This window comes from Monodon monoceros, unplaced genomic scaffold (assembly GCF_005190385.1).
Source record: "Monodon monoceros isolate NGI ecotype Baffin Bay Population unplaced genomic scaffold, NGI_Narwhal_1 Super_Scaffold_14, whole genome shotgun sequence".
Classification (NCBI taxonomy): domain Eukaryota; kingdom Metazoa; phylum Chordata; class Mammalia; order Artiodactyla; family Monodontidae; genus Monodon; species Monodon monoceros.
Genome location: NW_021703770.1, coordinates 76161104 through 76179536, shown reverse-complemented (window position 1 = coordinate 76179536; position 18433 = coordinate 76161104). Strand labels below are relative to the sequence as shown.

General features: G+C 42.2%; 1 protein-coding gene across 12 annotated transcripts in view; it reads left to right on the top strand.

The window, feature by feature from the left end:
• SPIDR (scaffold protein involved in DNA repair) overlaps positions 1-18433 on the top strand; it is a 384011-nt gene that overhangs the window by 255250 nt on the left and 110328 nt on the right. The window contains exon 1 of one of the 12 annotated variants that reach the window (XM_029223071.1): positions 4457-5648. The exons of the other annotated variants lie outside the window; for them this stretch is intronic. Within the exon in view, the coding sequence (XP_029078904.1) occupies positions 5428-5648 (221 nt within the window). The 5' untranslated portion in view covers positions 4457-5427. Of the gene's footprint in view, positions 1-4456; positions 5649-18433 lie in introns of those variants that run through there. 12 annotated transcript variants of the gene reach the window in all.

Sequence of the window (18433 nt, the reverse complement as noted above, 5' to 3'; positions counted from 1 at the left end):
AAATAGGATCACCTGAGACAGTCACAGGTTAGACAGAGGTTTAGTCTTGCTTAGCTTTTTTCGCGGTCGGTAGCCGTGCTAGGCTCTTAAGGCGGGAGTACCAAGTGAGCAGGGCGCGGAGCACCGCTGCAGGGGGGCGGGCACAGCCGGAGCTGAGGCGGCAGAGCTGGCGTTGAGCATCACGCTCCTCGGAGGCCATCCTCCAGCTCTGCGGCGGTGCCTGTTTTACTTGTTGAGCAAAGAGAAAAAATTGGAAGGTAAGCTGCTGCCAGTGGTCGGCGTGTGAGTGCTTTGGGTTTGTGCCTTGTAATACACCTGGGACATATCGAATGAGACTGTGCTCGTGGTGGATTGAAGGCAGGGCAGGCATACCTCAAAAATAAGAAAACAGCATTGAGTTATTCAGATGGAATGCGCCTGCATCGTGGTGGGGGGCTTCTCGTTGCACACGTGAGGCTGTAAACAGAGGCTGGAGGACCTTAGCGCCATTTCACAGGTGAGGAAACGGGACCTCAGAGAGGTTCTTACTGCTGATAGTCATACAGATGGATGAAAGAAAAACATCATGAGGTATAGAATCCCCAAATGACAGTATTGTAGAGAATACGGGAGCTAAAAGAAAGGGAAGAATATTGAGTTAGAACCAAGCTGTGTTTAGAATACAGCTGACCCAGGGGTTAAGTCGTCCTGGAAAGCCACTGCGGGAGCTGTGCATGAAAAGGAACCTTTGGACAGAGGCCATAGCGTTTGGCCTTGGGTTTGAGACAAGGCTTCTGAGATGTCTTTGGGGTACAAAAAGGTCTTATTGTATAACTGATCATTAGTTTTTTCTAGATTCATTTGCTATAATAATGATCAGGGTCTCCAGTTTACAAATCACATTAAGAGAGAAGTAACATTACACTTAGCACCCTAGTGATTCTTTGCTGGTTTGTATAAGGCATCTCTTGGAGAGTCCCTCAGCAGCATGTGTCCTGGTGTGGACCTTTACACCTGCATGTGCAACACGATACAAGAGGAGACACCATCAGAAGACTTAGGCGTATCGCCTAGGTCACCCTTTTCTACTTGAATTCTGCCTGTAACTTCCTGCCCGTCGGTAACTTGGGGCAGCTGTGCAGTGCACAGAGTCAGTCTTGTCCAGAGGCCCGAGCACAGCCAGCATAGGAGGGAGTGAGGGCCGCTGACCTGCCGTCCCCTGCGTTACCTCACCTGCTTTACCTCAGAGACCTCTCTAGCCAGCAGTGAGCTGAAGACTACTCTGATCACTGTGTGTTTTCTACAGTCAGAAATGGCTGTGTCAGAATATATTAAGGCCTGTGCAAAGACAGACAGCGCTGTCTTATGAGACTCTGCGGCCACGGTGATTCTCCCTTCCTGCCCAGAGCAGGCCAGGTGCCTCCCGAGGAAGCTGTGGTGACTTTTCGGTCTAACTTGGCACTTTGATCGTATCAAGCTAGTGCTCTAGCCGTGTCACTTTTATGAGATCAGTAAGAGCTTGTCTTCTGGCAGACAGCCCAATTTTTGTCAGCTTTGAAATCAAAAGAAATCTGTTTGAAGCCTGCCAGTCCTGAAGGGGGTCAGATAGATTCTGTCAAAAGGTTCATATTCTCTGAGCTGTGAAACAGTATCAGAAATACACTTCAGGTTTCAGAAATGTAATAAGTCGGAGTCTCCAGTCCGTTGTTCTTCAGGATGACGTCCTTTAACTCAAGCTATTACAGAAAACATTTCTACTTGGTCTCTCAAGGTGTTATAGGTCAGCGTAACCAACACAAACTGAAGTTTTATAACCCCCTAAATCAAAGGTAACAAAAAACCAGTCCAGAGAACACTCCCTAAACAGTAAGCAAGGCAGTCTGTTCAGAGGCAAAACACACCTTTATCTAGATCCACTGCATATTGGATGAATATTATATAAACACATGACTAATAAGACCATAGGCTTTTTTAGCCCAAAGGGAGCACTGGTTTATACTGATGGAAACTGGGGCCAAGAAAAAGTAAGTGGACTCCCTAGTGACCCGCTCCCTCCTGGCAGAGTGGAATCTAGACCGAACGGCCTTGCTCCAGGTCCGTGGGGATCGCCGTTAAACATTGCCTTTTTTCCTCCCTTTCTGTGAAACCTTCACTTCCTTTCTCCTTGAGATATTTAACTTATTTTACCCCTCAGAGACGCACATTCTTTCTAGCCTGTCATTGCAGAAATACTTATTATGGGAGAGTTAGTCTTTCGTGAGGGCGTTGAATTCATAGAAATGGTCATGCATTTGGACAAACGCCTGGAGGGGACAGAACCTTCTTATTTAACTATTTTCTAGTTATCTTGCACTTCAGTTTTATGGAAATTCATTGAGCTGAACTCAGGAAAAATAGGCACATTTTCCTTCCTCTATACCTTGATGTTATTCTCTTTTCATCCTTTGACCCTTCCTTTAGTCTTTTGTCTTAATATTTCTTCTTCTTTTCACTAAGGAAAAAAAAAATCCACCGTTACCCTGGGCCAGATTCTGGGTCTGCATGGTTGACAAAAACAGGCATCATGCTGTGCTCACGGGGCATAGTCTGGTGAGGGCGTCGCACACAAAACAATTGAAAACAAATACGTTTATGGTTTTAAGTTGTGGTCAGTGCTCTGGTAAGGAAAAAGTGGGATACTGTGAGAGACAAGTGGAGAAGGGAAAGAGTTTACTTTGTGGATTCAAGTGCAGGTGTTCTAAGGCAGTACTATTTAAGTGACACTTGAAAGCTAAGTGGATGTTAGGTGAAAAGCAGGTGAAATAGAGGGAGTGCCTTTGAGAGCTCCAAACAGGAGGGAGATGGTGGAGTGGCCAGCGTGCGTGGGCCATGAGCAGGAGCCAACCCCAAACAAGGTGTACCCATCTGACAGACACTTCAGCTGTGGGATGGAAGATGGTTTGGGGAAGAGGGGTTGTGGAGCAGGGCCCCAGTGGAAGCAGAGAGGCCGGGAAGAGGCTACTGCTGCATCCAGCACAGCCCAGGCTCCAAGTCTCACGCGGCACCACGGCAAAATGGAGGAATGTTTCTGATGCGTGTGGTGACTTGGTAAGGGATTGAGTGGGGGTAGGGGGAAGGAAATATTAAGACTGATCCTCAGTTTGAGTGCTTGGTTGAGTGATGGGCCATTTACTGAGGTGAGAAAACTGGTTTGGAGGGAAGCTTGAGAATTCAGTTTGGGGCCTGTTTAGTTTGAGATTCCTATGAGACGTGCAAGAAAGGATGTCAGATGAAAAGTCTGGATATACAGATCTCACATTCAGAAAAGATTTTAGGTTGGAAATAAATATTGGGGGGTTTTCAGCCTACAGCTGGTCGGTCTGTATATTTGTATGTGCATTCGTTTTGTTGGCTAATCTGAAGAGGTTACGGTTGTCCATGGTGCTAAGTTCCAAAGGCCCTGGAGGGACTGTAGTGAGAGGCAGATGCCCCAGCCCTCCTCCCTTTACCCCCTTCACAGCTGTTCTGTCCCAGCTGGAAACTGTCTAAAGCCAGGGCAGTGGATGAGAGCACATTAGGGAAATAGTAGACACAAAAGAAAGAAGAGGTGTAGCGTCAAGATCTAAGGTCCTGTAGCATTAGAGAATGGGTAGAAGAGGGACCACAGAGGAGCCTGGAGAGGAAGGGCTAGTCGTGGCAGGCACTCAGCATGGTGGGGTGCCACGTGTGGTAGAGGGCAGCTGACGGGGTGCCTCAGAGAAGCCTAATAAGGTGACGGATGAAGCCGTGTTAAGTTCCTGGATGACTTTATGCACAGGAGTTGCTGGGGGTGGAGGTGGATGCTAGCTCCCTGGGCACGCAGGAGTGGGTGGGAAGTGGGGAGCGTGGACAGGTTGTGACAGCAAAGTTTTGTTGACGCAGAAGGGAGTGAGAATGCCCAGCATTCAACAGCACAGCAGAACCACAGTGCAGGCATTCTGTCTCTTGCTTCCAATGTTGGGACCAGTTTTCTTTCTTCTTTTTTTTTTTAATTGAAGTATAGTTGATTTACAATGGTGTTAGTTTCAGGTATACAGCACAGTGATTCAGTTTTGTGTATATATATTCTTTTCCATTATGGTTTATTACAAGATACTGAATATAGTTCCCTGTGCTCTACAGTAGGTCCTTGCTGTTTATCTATTTTCTCTAGTTGTGTGTATCTGTTAATTCCAAATTCCTAATGTTTCCCTCCCCCGCTTTCCCCTTTGGTAACCATAAATTTGTTTTGTATGTCTGTCTGTTTCTGTTTTGTAAATAAGTTCATTTGTATCATTTTTTTTAGATTTCAGTATAACCAATGTTCACAGTGGCACTATTTACAATAGTCAAGACTTGGAAGCAACCTAAATGTCTGTCAACAGATGAATGGATAAAGAAGGTGTGGTATATGTATACACAATGGAATACTACTCAGCCATAAAATAGAGTGAAATATTGCTATTTGCAGCAACATGGATGGACCTAGAGAATATCATACTAAGTGGAGTAAGTCAGACAGAGAAAGGCAAATACCATTTGTCTTTTGAAAATGCGTTGAGGTAGAGGCAGGTCGTCAGTGGAAGGAGCAGAAGGTCTAGATTCAGACTAGTCTTGGTTCAAATGCTGACTCCCCCACTTAGCAGGGAGACTTGGAGCAAATTGTGTTTCCTTATTTGTGAAATTGGAATTATAATACTGTCCATAATACAGGTTCATGATGAGGATTAAATGCGATCACAGATGTAAAGCATTTACCACGATGCTTCCCATATACTAATAGCACTCAGGGTGGCTCACTAGCTCTTGAAAAGCAAGCGTGAATACTTTAAAATTGTAAAATACTGATAAACAACGTTGTACAGTAATAGAAACCTAACATAAGCAAAGAAAAGACCTCTAGTTACGAATCAGCATTTGTGTTGCTTTTGTGTCCCTTGTCTAGCTGCAGGGGAAGCTTGACTAAAGCGGTTTTGCTTCCATGCTTTTGGCCACCCTCGCCCTACTCATCGGCAAGGAGTTGAAGCTCATTTACTTTAGAAAACAAACATTTATGCGTGCTCACATGTGAACTGCGACCCCTGCCTCTCAGTGATGGAAGTATAGAAGTTCCTCTGCAATAAACACATTTCCAGTAATTGCCCGAGTGCCACGTCCCGTGTTGGATGGTGCTGTTAACTACAGCTGGTCTAGTTTTGTCTTTTATCTAGAGCAACTAAAGACATCCCAGATGGCTGATGGTGGAAATGCAGAATGAGGAACTAGCAGGTAGTGGGTGGGATGATTCGAGCCCTTTGTTTGTGTTTGGACAGTAGAGAACGATTCTTGTCTCCAGCTTGCCAGGGCTCTTTTGAAAAGAAAGTCATCAGCTGTGTGCTCACCAGCTAGGTCTCCAGCTCTTATGAACTTTCACTTTCTTCCTGTTACCTGGTTGGATGATATGCTGGATTCATGTCTCTTTTGTGTGTGTATCAAGATGGAATGGCGTGGTGTTCTTCCTCCAGAACAGCAGTTCATACATGTCAGCGGTGGAAGAGCCCAAAGGGAGGACGACAGTTCCTGCTCATCAGAGGCACACAGGCCACCCCACCTGCCCTCCTTTTGTGCCTGCCACACCCACCAGACTGTGCAGTGATTGCATTGATTGACCCGCTCAGCATCACATCTCTAAGGTTGTGATTTTACTTGTACTTTATTTCTTCATATTGTAGAAAAGTTGGAATCACTCCTCTTCAATGATTTGAGTATTTTTATCGTGATGCAAAGGTATTATAAGAGGAGAGCATCATTTTTTTAACGTGTCCTCATAAATGATGTCATAGCCCATTCCTCAGGTTTTTCTTAAGGTTTTTCTAGTTAGTCATTAACTCTGTGTTCATGAGTCTTAAATAAACCCTTTAATCTCAGCTTCCCAGCTCTTAACTTTTGCTTATTTCCTCTCTAAAACACCTCTTTTGTGATATTCCAAGGTCATTCAGCCCCATTTTCTTCTCAGTCCTGTCTTATTGCTGGTAATTCTACTGATTGACATCCAGATCTTTTACATTCTTTGCCGTTCCTCCTGTTCACATTCTGAATTACTGTGAGGGGTAAAAATAGCATCAAGTCCATGGAATTACAGTTCTAGTCCTAGCTGTTCTTTAATGCGTACACAAACAGCTGTCAAAATTGGAAGTTGAAAAGAAGCTAAAAGAATCTATCTTACTTCTACCTCTTTTTTAAAGAGCTTTATCAATACATAATTCACATGCTGTAAAAATTCACCCTTTTAAAGTGTACAGGTCAACAGTTTTTATTACATTTACAGAGTTGTTCAATCATGACCATATTCTAATGTTAGAACATTTTTGTGACCTCTAAAAGAAACTCCATACCAAGTGGCTGCTGACTCCCCTTCTCCATGGCAACCACTACTCTGCTTTCTGTCTCTGTGGATTTATCTGTTTTGGAATAGCGCTGCTTATGAACATTTGTGTCCAAGTTTTTTCTGTGGATGTAATTTTTCAGTTTTCTTGAGTATATATCTAGGAGTGGAATTGCTGGGTCATATGGTAGCTCCTTTCTTTTTTAATTCTTTGAGGAATTAAAGTTTTTTCCAAAGAAACTGCACCATTTTACATTCCCACCAGCAATGTATGAGGGCTCCAATTTCTGCACATCCTCTCAACACTTGTGATTGTCTTTTTTATTCTAGCCATCCTAGTGGATATGAAGTAGTATCTCATTGTGGCTGTGATTTACATTTACCTAAGGATTAATGATGTTGAGCATCTTATCATACGCTTCTTGGCCATTTGCATACTTCTTTGGAGAAATGCCTGTTTAAGTCCTTTGCCCATTTTCTTATTTGGGTTATTTGTCCTTTTTTGTTGAATTATAAGAGTTCTTTATTCTCATATATATGAGATATGAGTCTTATATATATGATTTGCAAATACAAGTCTCATGTCATATATATGATTTGCAAATATTAATTCTGTAGTGGGTTTTTTTTCACTTTTTTTTATAGTGTTCTTTGAAGCACAAAGGTTTATAATTTTGGCGATGTCCAATTTATCTTTTTGTTTGTTCATTTGGTTGCTTGTGCTGTTGGTGTTTTGGTGTCATATCTAAGAAACTGTTGCCTAATCCAAGGTTATGAAGGTTTACTCCTGTATTTTCTTCAGAGTTTTATAGTTTTTACGCTTACATTTAGGTCTGTAGTCCATTTGAGTAATTTTTGTGTATGATGTAAGGCGGGGGTCCAGCCTCATTTTATTATTTTTTTTTTTTTATGCAGTACGCGGGCCTCTCACTGCCGTGGCCTCTCCCGTTGCGGAGCACAGGCTCCGGACGCGCAGGCTCAGCGGCCATGGCTCACGGGCCCAGCCACTCCGCGGCATGTGGGATTTTCCCGGACCTGGGCACGAACCCGTGTCCCCTGCATCGGCAGGCGGACTCTCAACCACTGCGCCGCCAGGGAGGCCCTCCAGCCTCATTTTTACATGTGTGTATCCAGTTGTCCTAGCACTATTTGCTAAAATGACTACTCTTTCTCCATGGAATTTTCTTGGCACCCTTGTCAAAAATCAGTTGACCATACATGGAAGTGTTTTGACTCTCAGTTCTCCTCCGTTGCTCTGTCTGCATGTCTTTATGCCAGCACCACAATGATCTTAATTATCAATGCCATACCTTTATAGTATGTTTGGAAATCAGGGAGTGTGAGTCCTCTAACTTTATTTTTTCCAAGATTATGTTTGGAATTGTGAGTCTTTTATATTAACACATGAATTTTAGAATCAGCTTGTTAATTTTTATTTATTTTGCAGTAAACCAACTGGGTTTTTGATAGAGATTGTGTTGAATGTGTATGTCAGTTTGAAGAGAATTGCTGTCTTATCAATACTTAGTCTTTGGATCCATAAACAAGGGATGTCTTCTCATTTAATTAGATCTTTAATTTCTTTCATCAGTGCTTTGTAGCTTTCAGCCTGCAAATCTTGCATTTCTTTTGTTAAGTTTATACCTATTCTTTTTTTATGCTATTGTAAATGCAGTTGCTTCCTTAATTTCACTTCTGATTGTTTACTGCTAATGTGTAGATATGCAAGTGATTTTTACATATTGGCCTGTGTTCTAAAGTCTTGCTGAATTTGCTGTATTCGCTCTCATAGTCTTTTAGTGGATTCCTTAGGATTTTTCACACATAAAATCATGCAGTCTTCAGATAAAGATAGTTTTACTTCAAGATAGTTTTACTTCTTCATTTCCAATCTGGTTGTATCTTATTTCTTTTTCTTTCTTAATTGTCCTGGAAGCGCTTTTAATTGTCTTGAGGCAGAAAAATAGAAATGGCTATTTGAAGCTGTGGTGTTTTCACAGTAGCTCATCTTCCTGCTCATTTTCCTCAGTCTCTTGAGGTCCTGTGCGGACTTCACTACCATCTTACACCACTTGCCTTGTGAAGTCTCTCTTGATTTCCCCCGTAGAAAATAGCCTCTTCTTCAATGTGGTAGGATGAAAAAAAACCAAATTTTGGAAGCAGACAAACTTGGGTTTGAATCTGAACTCCGCCATCTGCTAGCTCTATGTTCTTGGTTAGAGATCGGTAGGCAGGTAGACAGGTAGGCAGATAGATAGGTAGGTAGATGGGTAATCTTAACTCTCTTCATTTTCGTAACAGCCCCATGCAGTTAGCACCGTCACTGTCAGCCTTGCATGGTTGTTGTGAAGATTCAGTGAGATAACATTTATAAAATGCTTGATGCCAAGTAGACACTCTTAACACTATTTGCTTTATGATTATTACGGTCATTTGTATTGTGGTTAGTTACAGAGGTGTCAGTCTTTAAGGTTGTCAGCTCCTTGCAGGTAGGGGTTACGTGTAGGAGTATTTATTATTGCATCTTGTGCAAATATTGTGCCTATTATATATCCCTAAATATATTTCAGTTTGATGTATTTCTTTTTGGTATTTATGGTAGTTTGTCTTTGTGTATCATTTCTCCCCTTCTAGATGAAACAAAATGGATCCATTTTCCTACGCTTTATCTCTTTTTTAAGCTTTTATCATTTTATTGGTCTGGTATCAGGTTACAGCTAGCTGATTGAAATTTGTAAGGTTTCAGAGTAAAATCAGAGCTGTGGATAATCTGAAAGCAGTATGTTCATGTTCTTTAAACACTGTATAATACCAACCCCTATCATTGATCCAATTCATATTTGCTTATGAGATTATTTAATGCATATTTAATGAGCTTATTGATAGTATGAAATGGCAATGAAAGTTCCCTTGTTCTTTTTTTATGTATTAAACCAGTGATACACTTGAAAAAATCAAAAGGAATGGCAACAGCCTAGTGATGTGAGTACAGAAAATTATGAAAATAAAATTTTCATAACAGTATGAAGATAGCAAGAGTAATTTTCCAGATTCACAGCCAGATGACTCTGCTGTGTGTATCCATAGTTCTAAGTTTGCATCTTAATCTGGCCTTGGTGATTTTCCAGCACCTGTTATCCATCAAGATCAAGAATGGTTTCAAGGTGGCCCTATATAAAAGGCATGGAATTTTCTGCCTGTTTCTGACCTCCTTTCCCTGGAAACTTTTGTTCCTAAAAGCGTCTGGAGACCTCTAATGGTCTGCACCGCCACCCTCCCGTGCCTGCAGCTGTGACCTGGAGCAGTACTGTGGTCACACTAGAACTTTCCTATGAGTCAGGTTGCGGCTCTAATGTGTGCTCTGAGACGACAGCACAGAGCAGAGCCACGGGAGACAGAGTGACAGCCCGCAACTTGTGGGGGGGGGGGCGCGGTGGTAGGCAGCCAAATGCAAGCACTGAGCACCACGTGCCTCGGCAGCCAAAGATGCACAGACGGGTGAGGTCAAGAGTGAGAGCCAGCTGGGCTGCCGCAGTTCACTGCCCCTTTCTCCCTGTTCGCGTCTGTCACGTGGACCTGTTCTGCCCTGCCTCCCGGCTGCTGCTGGACCCAGAGCTGCTTGGGGCAGCCAGCTGGCAGTCTTGGCAGGCTTACCCTCGTTGTGCTCATTGCTTGGCCCTGAAGTTCTAATTAGCTTGAGCCTCATCAGCCCCATGTGCCACAGAAAATTGCAGCAAACATATCCTCCAAAACCATTCTTTGGAAGAGAGAGACACTGTGATATATGAACAGGGACCCTTGTTTCTTCCAGACCAGTTGGCCTGGCAGTGATATCAGTGTTCTGAACCTTCACGTTTATTTGCACAGATACAGAAAGAGAGGGACAGATGCAAGGGCATCTAGACAGGTCCTTGTCGTATAGTGAGGATAATGGCCAGGTGTTGTGCATTCTCTAGTACTTGTCAGTGCTTTCAGAAGCAGCCCATACATAACCGTTTTTGAATGTCGCTTCTCCCGTTTAACCATCTGAGGTCAAGGACTGTGACTCATCTGGTTTTGGTACAGGACCACGAAGGTAGTGGACACATAGCAGTACGTGTGGATGGGGAAACGGAGTGGTGGGTGGGGACCTGAGGACATAGTGGGTGGTTGTGTCCCCTTCTTTACTCAGGACTCACCAGGCTGTGGGGAGGTACCACATGTGCTGTCATTCCTCTAAGGAGACTGACAGGGAGGCTGGTGAGGTCAGAATCGCCGGCAACACTGTGCTTTAAGAAAGATGGAAGGTGAGACGCTTGGACTCCGGGCCCCTGCAGGGTGGTCAGCGAGTGTAAAGGAGCAGGCGGAGGGCAAAGCAGAAGGGCCCTCAGGGAGGAGGCAAGGCGGGAATAAGAGCTGCGCTGGGGCGAGAATGTCCATGAAGAGAGAAAGAGAGTCCAGTTGAGAACGACTGAAAGGTTTCAAAGCATTTGTTACAATTCCTGCAGCGCTAAGGGAAATCAAGAAGAAATCAGGCAGCCACAGGTAGAAGATGAAAGGATGAAAACAGTATTTAACTAAATGAAACTTAATTAGCTGAGGAGGAAGAGACCCATGATTTGAATTAAAGAAAGAAGAAGGTCTGCATTGTGCAGGGAAAGCTGGCGGGGTAAGGTGTCCCTGGTCTGGAGTAGCTCTGATTGTCTCACAGATGCTCTGTGGGGTCCTCGGCTGTGTCCTGGCCTGTCCGTCCTCTTTCTGCTGTGGAATCTGAATGCAGGTGTCAGAAGTTCCTGCAGGAGGGGATGAGCAGAAAGGACCAGGCTGGTTAAATGTTGGGGAGTGGAAAGAGAAGAGCGAAATAAACGCCAAATTTCCCGATGTCTCACCACTTACACAGCCTTTTGGAAAACTAAGAGGCGGCTTAGGCAGCTTTGCCCACGAATAAGTGACAGTGAAACGCTGGCTGTGCAGGAGAACCACAGACGTTCTTGGAAGGCCTGTCTTTCTGTGAGCTGTAGAAAAGTGGAAAACTGCAGTGACGGCAGAGACACCAGAAAAAGTTACCTTTAAATCTTTTGCAAGCGAGTAATTCCAATTTGTATTCTCATTAAGGCATCATCTTCTCTTCAGAAAAGATGAGAACGAGAGATTTCCTACGATGATGTGCTTTGCACACCAGGGTTACTACATTTTTGGTAGCAAGTACATTCATCGTGGTAGACTATCTGCCAACGTTCGTTTATGTTTAAATTTTGAATTTCTTCCAGGTGCTTCCTAAAGAAGAGTATCTGGTCTGTTTTGGAGGGTGGGTGGAAAGTAGGAGAGAGACTGACCCAAGGATTGAGGTGCAGCAATGAAGCCCCATCCCAGGGGGCTCTCTGCCTTTTTTCCTGGCCATGTGACATCTGCAACTCTCCTGTCCCTTCTGGTTGGAGAGAGCATGCTCAGTTAACATTTAGTAAAAACAACACAAAGAGTGCATATTTGCATAGGGACATGCATAAATGCCCCCGTAATAAACAGACTACCTGGAAGTTTACATGAGGAGAGGCTGTTTCCATCACTGCCTGGGGAGGAATTTGACATTACCCTGAATGCCTGTTAGAACAGGTGGATTTTGTGTGTGCACATCACCTTTTCTTTGAAAAGTTTTTTTGATTAAGGTGAAATTCACATAACATAAAATTAACCATTTTAAAGTGTACAACTCAGTGACGTTTAGTACCTCCGCAGTGTTGTGCAGCCACTGTTTCTATTTAGTTCCAACACATTTTTTTTTAACGCAGATGGAAACCCTGCACCCATTAGCAGTCCCTCCCCGTAAACCTCCCCAACCCGGCCAGCCCCTGGCAACTGCAGGTCTGCTTTCTGTCTCTCCATCTCTACCTGTCCTGGACATTTCATGTAAATGGAGTCATACAGTGTGTGGATTTTTGTGTCTGGTGTCTTTCACTCAGCATCATGTTTTCAAAGTTTGTCCATGATGGAGCCTTTGTCAGTGCTTCTTTCCTTTTTATGGCCGAATAATATTCCATTGTATAGATATATCAAATTTCATTTATCCATTCATCAGCTGATGGGCATTTGGGTTGTTTCCACTTTGGGCTATTATGAATGATGCTGCTGTGAACATCTTTCTAGAAGTCTTTCTGTGAACACGTTTTCATTTTTCTTGGGTATATCCCTAGGAGTTGAATTGCTGGGTTATATGGTAATTCTCTGTTTAACTTCTTGAGGAACCACCAGAATATTCTCTGCAGCAGATGCACCATTTCATATTCCCTCCAGCCACGTATCGGGGCTGCAATTTCTCCACATCCTCCCTGACACTTGTTATTTTCTTTCCTTTAATGACAACTGTTTTAACTAGTGTGAAGAGATATTTTTACTTCTTCCTTTGCAATGTATTTGTTTCTCGTTCTTACCTAATTGCTCTGGGTAGAATTTCCAGTACAGCGTTAAACGCAGACAGCAGGAGAAGGTATCTTCATTGTGTTCCTGATCTTAGGGGAACTTCATCTTGCGCCACCAAGTCTGATGTTGTTTGTGGATTTTTCACGTATGTCCCGTGTCAGGTTGAGGAAGTTCCCTTCTGTTCCTAGTTTGTTGAGTGCTTTTATCATAAAAGAGTGTCGGATTTTGTCAAATGCTTTTTCTGCACAGCCTAATCCAACTTTTTTGGGATTACACATCATACGGTTAGGGATCAGAGAAGTTTACTAACATGGTGATTCTTAGTAGAGAAGGTGGTGTAACCAAATTATTAAAATAATTGCTTTGAGTCACCAGGTTATGGAACTACTTCTATTCTACTTGATCCTTCTTGGCAATAACCTTCTCTGTAATAGGAGTTTACAAACATGCACTTATCGTTGCTTTTTTAAAAATTGATTTTAATATACTTTTTATTTTAGAATAGTTTTAGATTTACAGAGATAATACAGAGAGTTCCACATACCCCATACCCAGTTTCCCCAATTTTTTTTATTCAGGTATAGTTGATTGATAATATTGTATAAGTTTCAGGTGTGATTTCCCCATCTTTAACATCATATATTATTATGATACAGTATCACATTTATTGAATCAATATTGATACTATTATTATCAACTGAAACTTATACTTTATTCACATTTCTTCAGATTTTCCCTAATGTCCTTTTTCTGTTCTAGGGTCCCATCCGCAGACCATACTACATTTAGTTGTCATGTCTTCTTAGGCTACTTTGGACTGTCAGTTTCATAGATCTGCTTTCTTTTGGTGACCTTGCCAGTTGTGAGGATTACTGGCTAGGTATTTTGTAGAATATCCCTTAATTTGTGTTTTTCTGATATTTAGGGTGGTATGAGTTTGGGGGAGGAAGATCACAGGTGAAGAGCCATTTTCCCCACATCATGCCAAGGGCACGTCCCGTCAGCACGACTTATCTCTGCTCTTGCTGACTTGATTACTGGTTAAGGTAGTGTTTATCAGGTCTCTACACTGTAACGTTACTTTTTTAAAAATTAACTTACGTTTTAACTCCTGTTCAATAATGTCCTGGGGACAGAGCTAGAGCATTCACTGTACGTCCCTTGGTATCTAAGGGAGTCTGAAGCAAGAGCATTTGTGACTTTGACAAGCTCAGGGCAGAGTGATGTACGAGCCAGATTCCCGAGTTGTCTTTGAAGTCATTTATTATTCGTGTTCACTTCTGTGTCGAAGGTACAGAGTTGGGATTCTTCACCCACAAACATAGTTGTATGGTGAGAAGAGCATTACTCTGGCCGTCAGAAGACCCTTTATCTCCCTTTAGAAGGTCAGGTGGGAACAGTGGGCCCGTGTTGCCAGGGTACTGTTCAGTTAGGCAACCTTTATCGAGCCTCTTGGGCACATCACCCTGCAGCGCAAAAAACGGCATTAACAGGAAAGAAACTAGAGCCCCGTCCTAAAATAACTACATGAACAAAAGTCACCTCCGTGCCCAGACTTGCCCTGGATGATCCTCAATGCATGTGGGGTAGGAAACTCTAAGGAGATGAGTGTCACGCCTGTGTCAGGGCATCTGCGCGCACACTCTCGGTGCCAGGAGCCTGCGTGGTTGAAGTATGCAGAGCCACGCGTGGTCCTCGGGGCAACTGTAGCATCTTCAGGGTGCGTGACAATCCTCAGAGGTTTCCTTTAGGCCACAATGGACCTTAATGTCACAAGGAAGCTGTAAAAGTTGAGAGTGTGTGATGAAGGCAGGAGTTGGAGGCAGGAGATCATGCAGAGTTCGGGCTTTTATGTTTGAGATTTGTGTTTGAATCAGAATTCCTCCCATGTGTCATTTCTAGTTGATTTGTCCAGCTGGGCTTGGGTTTTTTTTAGTTAATAAAATATCTTCCTTTTCTTTATCTTCTGTAGCAGAGGTTTACGTATCAGTGACATCTTTTCTTGTCATCCAATTCAACCAAAATAATTTAGTTGTTTTTATTTAGTCTTGAAGGAAAACTAAACTGAATTTATTCAAAATCTGAGTCACTTGAATTAAAGGTTTTTTTCCCTTCAGGTGCATGCATTAACCCAAACTGTAATAAAATACGGCCAAGGATGATAGGCTGGGCAGTGAACATTTCCTAAATTTTAACAGGAGTTAATTTTCCTTTATATATCTATATTTTTTCATAGTTTAATTTTGTAAACATGTTAGTACTTTTGCAAAAGAATATAAATAAATGTGTTGCTTTTCCATAATTACCTGGGAAACAATTTATTACTCTACACAAAGTGTTATTTTTTAAAACCCATATGTATTGTATAAGAATTTTTATTTAGTTTAGGTGCCGTTTATTTTGTTGTTTAGTTGTTTTTTAAGAACAACTAAGTAAGTGACTTCAAAAGTAATGGTAATTATTTGATTCCGTTGGTCTTCAGCTTCATTCATGAGGACTTACGAGTTAGTTTGGGAGCCATCTCAGTGTCAAAATTGGAATACTGTGCAGTCACTTAAAATAAGGAATGTGAAAGCTCTTTCGTATTAATACGGAATCATCTTCAGCATGCACTATTAAAACAAATGAACGAAGTCCAAAACAGTATACAAAATGTACTACCATTTGGTTAAAACAAGTTTGGTGGGGGGTGCAGTATGCACCTAAATGCTTTATATGGATAAACTATTTCCGGAAGAATCCTCAAGAAGGGAGTAACTTTAGTTGTCCCAGGAGGAGAACTAGGTGGTCGGGGAAGGAAGGAGAGGTTTGAATTTGAATCATGTGAATGTATTACCTGTTGTAAAATAAAACTCTTTTGATAAATTATCTAAGACAGAAGTGAGGGCCAGCTTTAGGTTTTGTTAATGGTTGAACCTCACTTTCATTTCTTCTAAGTCATGGAGTCAGTTTCATGTGGCTCTAAGACAAACTCGTACAGATGGGTCTTTGAATATTTCTTTCCAGGTGGTAGGAGTATTCAGCTTTGGTTTGGTTAATTTGTGTTTTCTGGTTTACATGTCTTTCAATAAAAATGTTATAGAATCATGGAGTCTTAAGAGTTGGATTGGCCCTTAGATACCAGTTGTAGATCATTGACTTGATGTTTTAGCCTTAGCTGTAGAGCGTTTGAGCTCTCATGGGGCAGACACATTGCTCTGCCTCAGCCATTCATGCATGTGAAGTTCTGTTCCAAGAAAGTTCTCTCCTATCTTGAGCCTAAATTTGTCCTCCTGCATCTTCTAACTCTTGGAACTGATGCTTCCTCTCAGGGTCCTGTAAAACTGATCTGTTTGCTTTTATGCACGACAGCCCCAAATGTGAAAATGACACACACAAAACGTGCTTCTCATCATAATCATAGTTGTTTTCCTACGTTAAAGCCTGGGAAGTTGTTGATGAGCTTCTCTGTCCTTGCTTTTTTTAAAAAAAATTTATTTCTGGCTGCGTTGGGTCTTTGTTGCTGCACGCGGGCTTTCTCTAATTGTGGCGAGCGGGGGCTACTCTTCGGTGCGGTGTGTGGGCTTCTCCTTGTGGCGGCTTCTCTTGTTGCGGAGCACAGGCTCTAGGCGCGTGGGCTTCAGTAGTTGTGGCGCACGGGCTTAGTTGCTCCACATCATGTGGGATCTTCCAGGACCACGGCTTGAACCCATGTCCCCTGCATTGGGAGGCGGGTTCTTAACCATTGCGCCACCAGGGAAGTCCTATGTCCTTGCTTTTGAAGTTGATTTTTTTTGGACCCAAATGCAACACCTTGTATTTATCTCTGTTAAGTTTCACTTTGGCAGATTCAGCCCATGAACCAATTCATTGTTTTAATCCTGATTCTGTCAACTAAAAATTATGTTATTTCTCCCCCCTTTCTCTTTTAAGACTGATATTTTTAGATCAGTTTTGGTTTTACAGCAAAATTGAGAGGAGAGTGCAGAGATTTCCTTTATACCTCTTTCCTCACATACATGTAGCCTCCTCCATATCAACATCATTCACCAGATGGTGCGTTTTTATCAAGGATGAACCTGCATTGACATGTCATAATCACCCAGAGTCCAGAGTTTACATTCAGGTTCACTCTTGGTAATGTACATTCATGGGTTCAAACAAAAGTATCATGACCTATATCCGTCATTATAATACACAGAATATTTTCACTGCTCTGAATATCCTCTGTGCTCTACCTCCTCTGCCACACCCCTGACAACCACCAATCTTTTTATTGTCTCCATAGTTTTGTCTTTTCCAGAATGTCACATACAGTCTGCCCTTCTGTATCTGTAGGATGTAGAACCCGTGGATACAGAGGGTCAGCTCTACTGTGTCATTTTATTTAAGGGACTTCAGCACCTGCAGATTTTGGTATCCATGGGGGTCCTGGAACCAATCCCCTCTTGATACCAAGGGGCAAATGTAGTTGGAATCATACATTATATACCCTTTTCAGATCAGGTTCTTAAACTTAGTAATATGCATTTAAGTTTCCTCTGTGTCTTTTCATGAATTGATAGTTCATTTCCTTTTAGCACTGAATAATATTCCATTGTCTGGGTATACCACAGATTACCCATTCACCTACTGAAGGATGTCTTGGTTGTTCCCAAGTTTTAGGAATTATGAATAAAGCTGCTATAAACATCCGTGTGCAGGTTTTTTTTGGGGGGGGGGCAATAAATTTTCAGCTTTTTAAGGTAAATACCGAGGAGTATAATTGTTGGATCACATCATGAAAGTAGGTTTAGTTTTGTAAGAAACTGCCGAACTGCCTCCCAAAGTGGCTGCACCGTCTTCTATTCCCACCAACGGTGACTGACGACAGTTCCTTTGAGTCCACACACTCACCAGCATATGGTGTCAGTGCTCTGGGTTTTGGCCATTCTAAGAGGTATGTAGTAGTATCTCATTGCTGTCTTAATTTGCATTTCCCTGATGACATATGATGTGGAGCATCTTTCCATATGCTTGTGTGCCATCTGCATGTATATCTTCTCTGCTGAGGTGTTTTGTGTTCTTATTGTCAAGTTTTAATAGTTCTTTGTATGTTTTGGATTCCAGTCCTTTATCAGATGTGTCTTTTGCAGATATTTTCTCCCAGTCTGTGGCTGTCTTTTCATTCTCTGCATATTGTTTCTCTCAGAGCAGAAATTTTTAATTTTAATCAAGTCCAGCTCATCAGTTATTTCTTTCATGGATCATGTCTGTGGTGGTGTATCTGAAAAGGTTATCACCATACCCAAGGACATCTAGATTTTCTCCTATGTTATCTTCTAGGAGTTTTATAGTTTTGCATTTCACATTTAGGCCTATGATCCATTTTGAGTTAATTTTTGTAAAGGGTATAAATTCTTCGTCGAGATTCATTCTTTTGCATGTGGATGTCCAGTTGTTTCAGTACCATTTGTTAAAAAGACTGTCTTTGCTCCATTGTATTACCTTTGTTCCTTTGTCAAAGATCAGTTGACTCTATGTATAGGGATCTATCTCTTAGTTCTCTGTTCTGTTCCATTGATCTATTTGTCCATTCTTTCACCAGTACCACACTTTCACTAGTACTTAAGGGGGAAACTTAGATCATTTATTTTAGATTATTCTTCGTTTCTGAAATAATATGAAGCTAATACTGTAGCTTTATAGTAAGTCTTAAAGTTGAGTAGTGTCAGTCCT